Below are 13,487 nucleotides of genomic sequence, written 5' to 3'. Positions count from 1 at the left end.
TTCCTAAAAAAATATATTATTATTAATATAATAATTATATCTATATACAAAAAATATATAGATATAGATATTATTTTTATATTTTTATGGGGAGAAATAATTCTGAATCAGCAAAAAAATGCAATTGGCAGGTTAGATTATTTTGTCTAAATTGCAATCAGTGCATCCCTATTAATTTTTCTATAATTATTACTGCACACACTAGGATATAATATTAATTGAGAATCTCAAATGAGACCAAGATGACAGGCTCAAAGGCAGAGGTGGGCAGAGTAGCCAAAAAATGTACTCAAGTAAAAGTAAGTTACTTTAAGATTATAATTACTCAAGTAGAAGTAAAAGTACTCAAAAAAAATATTACTCGAGTAAGAGTAAAAAAGTATGCAGTGAAAAGACTACTCAAGTACTCAAGAGTACAAGTAGGCCTACTGAATTACTCCAGATTTATTTTTGAAATATACAGAGCAACACAAACGGTACAGAATAGACACAAACATAATATAAAACAGCAATGTTCAAATAAAGATATGTTAAATAACATAATTTTAAATAAAACAATAAATAAGGTATTTAGAAATCAAATGAATAACCCTTGAACTCAAACAATAATAAATTAATTATCTGCCAAATTAAATACATCACCCTTCAACTAAAATGATAATAAATTAGGCTTGTCCAAAATTATATTAATTAAAACCAATACACTTATAACACTGTTGCAATTGTTTTGCACATACACATTTTAAAACAAATTCCTACAATATGTCACTGGCCCTGAGAAAATTATCTAGGTTGTGTTTAGCCCCAAAAATATAAAACACAAAATTAAACTTCGTTACACATCAAAACCTGCTGGCACACTCACTTAACGTATGAAACTACAGAGTGGCTGAACAAAGAGACTACTCTCAGACTCTCACACAGCCAGACTGGGGCATGCGAAGTGAGTAGGCTACAGGGAGATCAGCGGTTTCTTCCATTTTCTCGACTCACCCAGATAGTCGGTAAAATATGCGTTTAACCTACATGGCACGGCCACGGACACAACATCGGTGCGGAACCGCAGCCTTTAAAAAAGTCCGCAGACATTGTTGAGCCCATGGTTGAGCCCTATGACAACATGACAACACTTGTCATGTGACTGAAGTGGCTGCATTTGATTGGCAAGCTTTTGTAATGTGGTTTTTATTGGTTGAAATAGTCACGTGATAGAGATGTTGGTTGAAGACGTCCCCGGGGAGAGAAATCATGAGAGAAATAGATCTCGCATGTAATAAATAAAATATATAAAAAAATAAGGTAACGACCGTCACGTAGCCAAATGGAACGGCGTAAAAGTACAGTTCTTTCTTCAAATATTTACTCAAGTAAAAGTAAAAGTATGTTGCAATAAAACTACTCCTAAAATTACAATTTATTCAAAAAGTTACTCAAGTATTTGTAACGGAGTAAATGTAGCGCGTTACGACCCACCTCTGCTCAAAGGTAATTACAGTGAAATGCAAGGGTTAAGGTTATGCAAGTTTTCGATCATACTTTGTGTGCTACCAAATTTATTTTTGTGCTACTGAATTTTTTTGCTTGCTAGCACCAGTGCTACCACCTAAAAAAATAAGCGTACATCCCTACTACTATTATGGAGCAAAACCTGTTCTGCATTTAAAGTGTGGCCGGTGATAAACAATTAGTAAGTGGTTGTAATGAGTCATAATTAGTGTTTCCAGTTTACAGATTAACAGAAAATGGAAAAAAAATGTTTCCAAATAAAATAATGCTGGATCCATTGTATGGGAGTGAAGGATGTGGAATAATCAATACAATGTGCAAACTCTTTGCCATGTGCAAGTTTAAAATTGTTCCAATAGAAAGCACTAAAGAATATAAACAAGATGTTGTTTCATGTAGCCTAATGCATCGTTAGTGCAGACACATTTTGCAGGGACTATTTAAATCATATTACTGGTGTGAGGTTATGCAAAAAATTAATTAAATTGAGCATTTAGCATGTGCTCTCGAGGAGATTTGAAATATACCGAGATATATATCGTGTATCGAGATATAGTAAAAAAATATCGAGATATTGATTTTAGCCCATATCGCCCAGCCCTAATCTGGTGTAGGATAAATAACAGTGGTGCGCGCCTTGGTTCTTAGAGATCAACTGCCTAGTTCTTCATGGCCTTGACTGAAACCCCACGGTACACTACTGACTATACTCATATTTAACTTAGGTATCCTTGTCCCTGAGCTTGTAATGTATTTTCATTTGATGCTTCATGTGGTGTATGAGAATTGTATGCGACTGTAGGTGTTGGTTGGGCTTAATTTATCATAGTGCTGCTTTCCTGGCCAGGTCACTCTTGGAAAAGTGAGTTTTACCTGGTTAATTAAAGATATAGATATTGATTATTTGATATCCTTTTGGTTCTTGCAGTTATAACTTTCTTAACCTAACCTCCACAAGGCCCTGTTCATATTCAATTCAATTCAATAACTTGTCTATCACATAATAAGAAAAAGAAAAACATAAGACTCACAGAAAATTACACAAACAGTTCGATTAGACAGTAAAAGCATGTGAATAAAGCAAAGCAGCTCTTAATAATAGTGTCTATTTGGCCATGTTTAAAGTGCATATTGGAGACTGAATGTAAGAGTTATTGTAAGTTATTCACAAGAACTTTAGTGACATACTGGACATGACTTTAGAAACATTGCAATTAAAGTAAATGTGATTACCTTTGCCTCCTGTCCCCTGGCCTCCAGGTTTATTGTAGAGATAGATATCACCGTCAGCCAAGTCATTGCTCAAATTAAAATAGTGCTGCAATAAACAAAGAGAGAAATTCAGTCAATGTAAGCTCAAACCAAACAACAAGGCCACATTTTGTTCATACTTCAGAATTAAATGATTCAAAATGTTCTTAGAAACCTGTTAAGTAGAGTACGCCATGTTAGTTGTTTATTTAGTCTTTTTTGTGTGTTTGTGTGTTCGCTTTTTCAGTTGTGTGTTTGTGTTCTTTCAAATGAAAAATCCAAAAATAAAGTAGGGGAGAGTGGAGGGAGTTGTGCCACTTTTTACTCAAAGTGACTTTAAAGTGAGGCCTTTGCAGTAATGTCTCCGACCAAAATATTTATTTATATTTCATGTGGTGCAGCCCTGGCAACATTAACTTTGGATCTGAAATAAACTGTTTAAGAAATATAGCTTTCGGAAAAAAAGTTGTCTTGTGGCACAACTTGCCCCGGTTGCGGGGTAAGTTGTGCCACAAGAGAGAACACCATGGGGTGAATTGCGCAATTGATATATATCTCAAACTGTAATGCAAGACAAATCCATTAGACAATTAGTCATTTAAGGTGTATTTAAAGCGGACCTATGATGCTTTTTGACTTTTATGACCTATAAACGTTGTTATGCTGATTCATAGTCATGCCTTACATGCATTTCGACGTATTCCCTCCTGACCGTCTGGGGTGTCTGTGCAGAGCACTAAACACTATTCTAGCCAGTCGAGAAGTCATGTGTTCAAAGCGGTCTACCCTTCCGTAACTTCGTGACGTCGCATGTAACTTCGTGAAGTCACCACGCGGATGTTTCCATGTATGGTAATGCTGTTACTTCCCTGTTTGCGTCTGCCTCGCGCCCTTATAGGTCCATGCTCGCGCTTCCCGCCACTGAAAGTGTTCCGGAAGGAAGGTAACCAATCACAACGGAGTGGGGTTTGCAGGAGGGGGGAGGGGAGCGGAGATTGCCGAAGCACAGGCGGAGGCAGCGGAGATGCCCGAAGCACACACACTCAAGTGTTGACAGGACGTGCTGGATCGCCAAAATAAGAGAAAGAGCTTCCCGAAAATCTACATAGTTTTTTGTGATGGGATTCGTGTCAGGTTGCTCTATAGCAGTGTAAAACAAGAAATTAAGACCAGAAAAGTAGTATAATAGGTCCTCTTTAAGGTAAATAAAGTAAATATTTTACAAAGATTGAAGGTCAATTTTCTTAAACAAGGCCTAGCAGGTTTAGGTGGTTTTTCCTGCAAATCTCACAATGACAAAGTCACCATCATCATCATTATGGCCATCTGAACTCTCATCAGTGGTGTCATTAAGTGGAATTGAGATGTCAGTCTCTTCTGAGCTACTGTAGACAATCACTTTCTTTTTGGTGTCCAGTGTATGCCACTGGTACAACTCTCAGAAATGTACTTCGCAGTAGCTGTTCCGCGCTTGTGGAACCAACTGCCATCTGACATATGTGATGCCCCCTCCATTTCTGCCTTTAAATCAACGCTCAAAACCTATAAGTACACCCTGGCTTTTCCTCCCCATTAAAGGTTCAGTAAGCAGAATGGTCAGTTTAGCTGACTTCCTGTCACTGACTGCAGTTAGCAGTCCCTTCCCTTGTCCCCAAGTCACCACATTAATGCACTGCGGTCTTCAAGCAGCAAGTTATCTAGCATCATCTCAGATAAGTAAGTGTGATAAAACCCATCAAAACAGACATTGGGAAGGATTTTTACCTGTTCCGCCATTGTAGGCACATAAACATTCACCGATTTGTCGCTCTGAGCGTGCACCGGCAGTGAGGCGGGTGCCGGTTTGCAGCGTTCTCTCTTCTGATTGGAATCATCGCGAGACCTCCTCCCCGGCCAGAGCCACGGGGTTGACCGATGTAAACAAACCCACTGGGAGTGGATTCAATCGGCTTTTTTTTTTTGGCAAGTTATGTCATTTTAGAATCAAATACATACCGGTAGGAAACAGCGCAGTGTGCATGCATAAACAAACAAGTCCCAACAAGCACATAGGAGCGTATATTGATTTGTTTAGTTTATTTTCTTGCTGCCAGCGGAGGTGGGCTACTGCTCCCCTTAGCTACCGGTGGTTGAGCTAAGCTAACCCGGATGAGCGACATATGCCCATAACATTATCAAAAATGCACACATGTATTCAGCCAGAGAGTGAGGCAAAAAGATAAAAATGTAAAATGTTGAATTATTCTTGTGATGGCAAATGTATTTGTAACTATCTATTGAATCTTACATCAGTCAAATATGTGCTTTCTACTCTAGGGGGGTTTCTGAAAACAGTTGCATACGTGGAATGTTTATGGGGGGCAATAAGACTGCAGTTCCTGTCCTTTGGACAAATAGTCAGAGGCTAATAAAACCACAAGACCATCGTTCATTCATTCATCCTGTAAACCTGAGGCCAATCTTTAGCTCATACTTCTGCTGTAGAGGGGGTTAAATACCCTTCTTGTATGTTGAATCGGGGGCAGACCTCGAACCACCTCCGGGTGTGAGAGATGGTCTGTTCCACTCCTAGTCCGGAATCATTACTCTATGACATTGTGTTCTGTCTATTTTGTGTTATTTATTAAATTCGTAAAACACATTTGAGTTTTAGTTCTTCTTATTTCTGTACAAGTATATAGATATGTCGAAAATCACCACGACAATTATTTTAGGATTTCTTGTGCGTTAACGGTTAGCTCAACACTTACAGTAATCCATAAACTAGCCCTGTGAGTAGTTACTATGTGAACAGCATAGCCTATATTTAGTGAAAAAACTACAAAGATGCAATAAAGCTAAATGTTCCTTGAAGCCAAGGTCAATCAACCTGTTCTATCTGTGCCTTCATCAGTAGATAAAGGAATGTTTTGATAGCCAGGATTTCAGGGATACATATGCTACACATATTATACATAACTCATTATGCTAAATGTTCTGACAAGAGTTTGTCTGGATTGTACCTTAAAATGGTGTGCTGTGTTGCTGTCAGTGTACTTGGGTACATGCAGGAAGATGAGGAGGTTCTGCCTGAGGTAATGAGCGACAGCAGGCAGCCAGGGGAAACCATACTGGGGGAGGCTGAAGTTCATCACCTCAGTGGCTGGAGAGCTTGATGGCTGTATGAACTGACCACAAAACCATTGTCAGTAGTGTGAATTTATAGAATTATTGGTAACGCCTTATATTAAGGTCCTTGTAATAAGCATTAGTTAATAGGGAATAAGACCCTCAATAAATGCTTATTAACATTATTTTTTGTTAATACGACTATATTTAAGTGTTAATAATAGCATAACATGTTTATTGTGAGATAATAAGACTTGTATGAGCCCACTTTTATAAGTGTATTGATAGCTTAATCACAATAAAAGTCTTATGAATTTTTTAAAGTTGTTAATAAAAGCATTACAAACACATTTATTGAGTCTTACCAATTTACCTATTATGTCATTGTTAAACCTTTACTAAGCATTTTTTGTTGCTTCATGAAGGTATGAACAGCTTTATTGTTCATTTATTAGCAGTGACTATGCTGCTTGTCATACATTTTGCAGGTACGGGATCTAAAGCTGGAACAGGTTAATACATCCTTTAATATACACTAATTAGCAGTTAATTGGTACTATATGTTGTCAATGTTGATAACATGTGAATAAAAAACAACATATACTGTAAATACAATGTTTCAACGGTGAAGCACAAAAACACACTTTAATACCCCTTTCCCAATAACCAAATTACCCGGTTGGTGCAGACGATCAGGTTAACAAACTTTGGATATTATAGTTTTATAGTCTTTTAAACATATTCAGCGCCTCAGCTCAGCTGGGTCTCACGGGCTTATACACGACCTGAATCGAAAGTGAAACCATAAACGGTGATCTGTCTGGTGGAGCAGTTATTATTATTTAATTTTTGAAGATAATTTTGTATGGCATTTTTGCTTTATTAGATAGATTTGACGAGAGAGAGTTGAAATGGGGCAACGAGGGGAAGACATGCAGAGAACTGACCCGGGCGGGATTTGAACCCGGTTCGGTTGCGGGCCTTGGGACACCCCATTAAAAAAAAAAAAAAAGCCTTCATAAAGAAACAAAAAATGGATCACACTTTATAATAAGGGTAAATTAATTAACTGTAATTTAATGCTTACTTAATGCTTAACTGTTAACAAAGCATTAATTTACTGTTAGTAACTGCTATTTTAGTGCTTAATAAGCGTTACCTAAGCATGAACTAACCGTTATACTTAGTACATCTTAAATAAGCATTAGTTTATTCCTAACCAAGCATCAGACAGCAATTTACCTCCACATCAGCTGGTGTCAACTTGCAGTTCCTGACAAGCATTACAGTAATGATGTCCAAAGTGGTCTCATCGAGGCGCTTGCGCAGCACCTTGACCAGCTCATCTGTGATCTCTGGACCTGGACAAAACAACTCCATATAATTCGCATTCTGGCAATGTTAGGAAACATTTAATAACTGTTCTGCCCCTAGCATTGAAAGTGTGTTTTTTGTAATGTGTGTGGCATAGGTGCCTGTACCTTTAAAAGAGTATGCTCTATCTAAGGGAGGGCTGCTAGTTAGGTGACAGGAAGTCACAAGCAGATGCTATACACGGAGAGAGCTTGTAAGATCAACAGTTTCATCAGCTCTTCCATTAAGATGCAGTTCTACATCTTCTTGTTCGTTATAGCAACGTCTGTAAGAACTATCGGTAACACTTTATAATAACTATCCGTTGTAACTCGTTAATAGATCATTAGTAAACTCTTAATTAATGATTTATTAATGATTTGTTAAGTGTTTGTTAGCAGTTTGTTAAGGATTTATAACAATGCCTTACAGACAGTTAATAGACCATTAATAAACTTTTAGTTAATTGGTTATAAATGACTTGTTAAATGACAGTTAACCATTTGTTAAGGATTTATAACTGTGCTTTATAGATAGCCGATAGATAATTTTCAAGCTGGTAGTGAATTACTTACTAATGACTTATTAAGTATCAGTTAATAGTTTATGTGTGTTATCGGGACGTTATTCTAAAGTTGCAACTATTCCTCATTTATTAATTGTTTGTAAATGAGGAATAGTTGCAACTTTAGAATAACGTCCCAATAACATATATAAACTATTAGCTAATACTTAAAGGCCTACTTCACCGGTGGGAATATGAAGGTGTATTGAATTCTGAGATCCTATGTAGTATAAATGTGCAAAAAAAATTGGAATTGGTTCATCCTAGCCTGAGAAAAGGCAGAAAGAGTGTTTTTTTAACCCTATATTTCTCTTTCTCGTGACTAAATCATATCTCTGTATGTAATATAAACTGGTTAAAAAAAACGTACTTTGTAAATATTACTGTGATGTCACAGTAAAAGACATCACAGTAATATTTACAAAGTAAGTTTTTTTTAACCCTATATTTCTCTTTCTGTGATGTCACGAGAAAGAGAAATATAGGGTTAAAAAAACACTCTTTCTGCCTTTTCTCAGGCTAGGAAGAACCAATTTTAAAACAAATTGCACAGTTATACTACATAGGATCTCAGAATTCAATACACCTTCATATTCCCACCGGTGAAGTAGGCCTTTAACTAATATTTTAACTCACACTTTACAGATCAGTTGTTAATAGATTGTTAACCTTCTACTAATACCAGTGAAACTTTGTAAAACTGCACATGGGTGAAACAAGTTCAAGGTACAGAAATTTGACATGATAAATAAAATATCAAATTTTTGTACCTCAACCTTGTTCCACCCATAGGCTGTTCTGTGTACTGTTTTTTACCAAAGAAACACCACAGATGAAATGTTTAACATTGTGTTTAATCTATAGAAACACACATACTGAGCCATCACATGGCATAACAGTAGTATACAAAAGTATACAACAACATACAAACCCATGAGGTTTGGGAACTTTTTGTGGTAAACACTGGATAAACAGAATTTCAGAGGGACATTTAATGTCGATACATTACGGCAATGTCATGGATTATCCGTCCTAATGGCCCTTTGCGATGCTATAAAGCACAGTTATAAATCCTTAACAAACGGTTAACTGTCATTTAACAAGTCATTTATAACCAATTAACTAAAAGTGTATTAATGGTCTATTAACTGTCTGTAAGGCATTGTTATAAATCCTTAACAAACTGCTAACAAACACTTACCAAATCATTAATAAATCATTAATTAAGAGTTTACTAATGATCTATTAACGAGTTACAACGGATAGTTATTATAAAGTGTTACAACACTTTAGTTCGATAGTCCACTGTTGACACTCAACAAGCCATCAGTTGATACGCAGTTGCATGTCAACAGTGAATGAGTTTACATATCTCAACAGATAAGTAACGTGAATTCAACTAACTGTAATTTAACTATAAGTTGCACTATTAGTAGATGATTAGTTGATATTCAACAGAGCTTGTTCAACAGATAAAAAACAAGGATTCAACTAACTGTCTGTTAACTATAAGTTGCACTATTAGTAGATGTTTAGTTGATATTCAACAGTGAGTAAGTTTTTTTTTTTTTCTTTTTTTTTTTTTAACCTTTATTTAACCAGGCAAATTGCTTGAGGTCAAATTACCTCTTTTTCGAGCAAGGCCTGGCCAAAATTTGTTGATACATATTTAGAATGCATTCAACTGTCAGTTAACTATAAGTTGCATTTTTAGTAGATGTTGTTTTGTACACGTAGCATGCATTCAACTAACTGTCAGTTAACTATTAGTTGCATTATTAGTAGATGGTTAGTTGATATTCAACAGTGAGTTAGTTGATACTCAACAAAGCTTGTCATCAAATATGTATCATGCATTCAACTAAGTGTTAGTTAACTATACGATCATTTTATTTAGTTAATTTATTTTTACAAATACAGTCTGCAACAGACATTGTACTTTTTATTACATGTTCTTTACAAATATTCAACTATCAGTTGACTATCAACTGCTGTTATTAACCAATTCTCAACTTACGTTTCATATGGATCAACTTTCCCCCACTCACAAGGAACACATCTAATGAATGAACATTCAACCCTCTGTTGATCATATATGTTCATTGTAAAATAAAGATGAGAATGTTTTATCAATCAATAGGCACCCTGTTGCTGTTACCTGTTGATTGTCATATGACTGTCGACAAACTATCAGTCAATATTCAACTTAGCATAAGTAGACAGGTCTTGGGACTGTCAAATTAAAGTGAAAACGGTTTAGTGTCTACACACTATTAACAGAGCAAAACAGAGAAAATAGTTGACTATCAGTTGATTCTCAACAAACTATCAGTCGATGTTCAACTAAGCATTAGTAGAAAGGTCTTAGGACTGTCAAATTAAAGTGAAAACAGTTTAGTGTCTGCAAACTATCAACAGAGCAAAACAGAGAAAATACAATCACCCTTTCTCCATCCTCTCCTGGCCTGGGGTTCATGGAAATCGTATGTACCCCCCGCCCCCAACGTCCCCAGCAACTCCTCAATGTTAGCCACAGCGCCCGGTACTCCACCCCTCCACGCACACCCCCTCCTCTCCCACCGCGACGTCATCAACAGCCTCGCAAGCCTGACGAGCCTGATGAGCCTGCTTGTTTACGGAATAAAAGCACTTGTTGATATGAACCGGGCCGTGGCTACACAGTTACCGCCTTTGACTCACAGGATAAGCCGGGCCCTGTTTCTCAAAGTTTATCTCAAGAAACAGGACAAGGTTAAATCCTGCAGGGGCCTGGACATATCTAAAGTAACAGTGTCTGGTGTGTGTGTATCCGATCATTCCTGTTTATTTTTTGAGAGTACAATTTCTGTGCAAACAAATGATCAATCAAAAGTAATCAAAAAACTGTATATTACAGAAAATACCAGTGAAACATTTATTCAAGCATTTTCTTCAATACCCCCTACCCCCTGTAACTCAGTTAATGAGCTTTTAGACAACTTTAACGGCAAAATTACAAGCGTTATAGACGCTATTGCACCCACTAAAATGAAGGTTGTCTCTGGTGAGAAGAAATCTCCATGGAGAAATGCCCCGCAGGTCAGACTAGAAAAAAGAGAGTGCCGTAAAGCAGAACGCAGGTGGCGAAAAACAAATCTCCAGGTTCATTATGACATCTTCAAAGACAAACTTTGCACTTTTAACTCAGAGCTGAAAAGTGCAAGGCAGTCTGTCTTTTCTGACATCATCACCAAAAACAACAACAATGCACGGGCCCTGTTTGCTACTGTTGACAGGTTAACAAACCCTCCTGTGCCAGTAGTGCTGAACATGCCTGCAATGAATATGCCACATTTTTGTTTGAATTCTACTTAAAGGACAGAGACTACTATGTGTCAATAGGCAATTTCACATCTGAGCAAACAAATATTGAATGCGGGGTCCCCCAAGGTTATATTCTTGGGCCTCTATTGTTTAATATATACATGCTCCCACTAGCTCAGATTATGAATAAGAACAGGTTGTGCTACCATAATTATGCAGAAGACACACACATTTACATAACCATATCAACAGGAGACTATAGTCCAATACAAGCACTGAGTAAGTGCATTGAACAAATCAATGATTGGATGTGCCAACCTTTTCTTCAATTAAACAAAGACAAAACTGAAGTAATTGTCTTTGGTGCCAAAGATGAACAATTAAAAGTCAGCGCACAGCTTAAATCTGTTATGTTAGAAACCACACACCAAGCTAGAAATCTTGGTGTTGTCATGGACTCAGACTTGAATAAAAAAAAAAAACACACATTAAAGATCTCCTATTATACTACTTTTCTGGTCTTAATTTCTTGTTAAAAACTGCTATAGAGCAACCTGACACGAATCACATCACAAAAAACTATGTACCGTATTTTCCGCACTATAAACCGCACTGGACTATAAGCCGCAGGTGTTATAATGTTTAATTACCATATGTAAGAGTTTGTGCACAGAGGGGATTGTCGGGAAAGAGATGGCTGCTTGAGGAAGCTCCCATTTATCAACATTTCAATAAAGTTGCATATTTGCATAACGTATTCAAGTGTACCATTTAGTGCAATAGTAGCTACTAGGGATGGGCACGAGTAGTGTTTTCACTACTCGAGTGATCGCTTGCATTCCTTGAGGATCAATCGATTCCTCGTTAAACTTTTTTCTATTTTTAGAACGCAATGCATCTGTCTGCAGAATAATGGTTCACCTCAATAAAGCGCTCAATGCTTATTGTCAAACAGTCACAGTTGCCATATGATAATAAGGATTTTTAAAGTTTAAAACACCTTTTCCTCACTGAAAGTAATTAAATAGACGGGCCACAATTTAAACCGATCGAGTAGGGCTGCGGTGGGGAGAAAAAAAGAGAAAAAAAGCATGTGCTGTAGTTGTAACAAAAAAAAAATAGCCTAAGTCACCATTTAAAATAAGAAGGGCAGCAAATAATATATAATGATTGTCCTACAATTTAAATACATATAACTAACTCACCAAAGCAGTAGGCTTAGTAGTTGTATATCCAACCGCGTAATGCTCACTCCGTGTCCTTGAATAATTAACGGAACGTTACACCGGTCGGTTTTTGAATCTCATCCCCATATTCCATAGTTAAGGCTTCTTAACTGTTGTTGGCTCGGAGCGAATGTGCCTGAAGTACGTAAGCCTTGCTTCTTCTTTACTTTTCTTTCGAAGCGGAGAGCACCTTGCATGCTCACCTGGAGTAACTCATTACTAACTGAGAGTAACAGGTGTCATCTCCCCTGAAGTGATAATTGAACATGATGTAACTTTTTACTTGTGCATATATTGTGACATTTGTATTTCTTTTTGTCATAAGTAAAAGTAGGAAATGTTTAATGAAACAGAATAGAATGGAAGGCTCATCAGGTTAAAGTTGACCAGAGGAAGGGGGAGGACCATAGGGTCACAGGAAGTAATAGGGGGAAGGACCTTATATGGCCATACAGTAGTAAGGAGTAGAGGGAGGGTGCTACCGGGGTTCCCCCACACAGCTGTGCCTTTTTCACTCCTCCTTCTCTCGAAGTCTCATTGGTTTTCAGTTCACTATATAAGAGCCTGTTTGAAGCAGGACAAGGCGCTTTGGGGCCGCTTTCTGCGGGCTTACTAGGCACTACTATATACTCCTATAGTTTGTCACTCTCTGTTCCAGCACACTCTATCTGTCTTCACCATGGAGGCAGAAGAAAAACTTAGAAAAACTTTGTGAGTCCAAACTACTCTGAAAGATTTTGGACTTCGAAGTACTTAGAGGCAAAGTCTTTTAAAAACACATCTTTGAACCTCTTGACACTAAGGGTGTATTCACACATGGAAAGTCCGTTAGTTCACTTGCTTTGGTCCAGACCAAATAGAGTTTAGATTTTTTTTGTTTGGTGTGGTCCACTTTCATATTGCCCCTTTTGCAAGTGAACCAGCATTACGAAGCAAAACCACACGTGATCTGAGGTCATTCATTCATTGGACAGACATTCTGGGGTGGAGAGAAGCAGGAAGAACGAAGTAAAAACTGCGAAATATATCATTGATATAATACAGGGTTAAAAATAATAAAAAGGCCTACATCTAGCCTATAAATAAAGAAGAAGAAAATCAAATTATTGTTGTTTCATATGGTTATAATATGTAGCCCTATGTCAATGCCACGTTATGTGGCTTGTAGCCTACGA

At 37.2% G+C, this 13,487-nt stretch overlaps 1 protein-coding gene across 1 annotated transcript in view; it reads right to left on the bottom strand.

Moving 5' to 3' along the window:
• Positions 1–13,487, bottom strand: part of szt2 (SZT2 subunit of KICSTOR complex) — a 480,200-nt gene that overhangs the window by 202,640 nt on the left and 264,073 nt on the right. Inside the window, 3 exon segments of the mRNA XM_080032888.1 lie at positions 2,740–2,824; positions 5,760–5,924; positions 7,108–7,226. Coding sequence (XP_079889014.1) covers positions 2,740–2,824; positions 5,760–5,924; positions 7,108–7,226 — 369 coding nt within the window.

This window comes from Ammodytes marinus (assembly GCF_949987685.1).
Source record: "Ammodytes marinus genome assembly, chromosome: 8".
NCBI classification, from domain to species: Eukaryota; Metazoa; Chordata; class Actinopteri; order Uranoscopiformes; family Ammodytidae; genus Ammodytes; species Ammodytes marinus.
The sequence above is the reverse complement of the archived record's forward strand: the minus strand, read 5'-3'. Positions and strand labels throughout refer to the sequence as shown.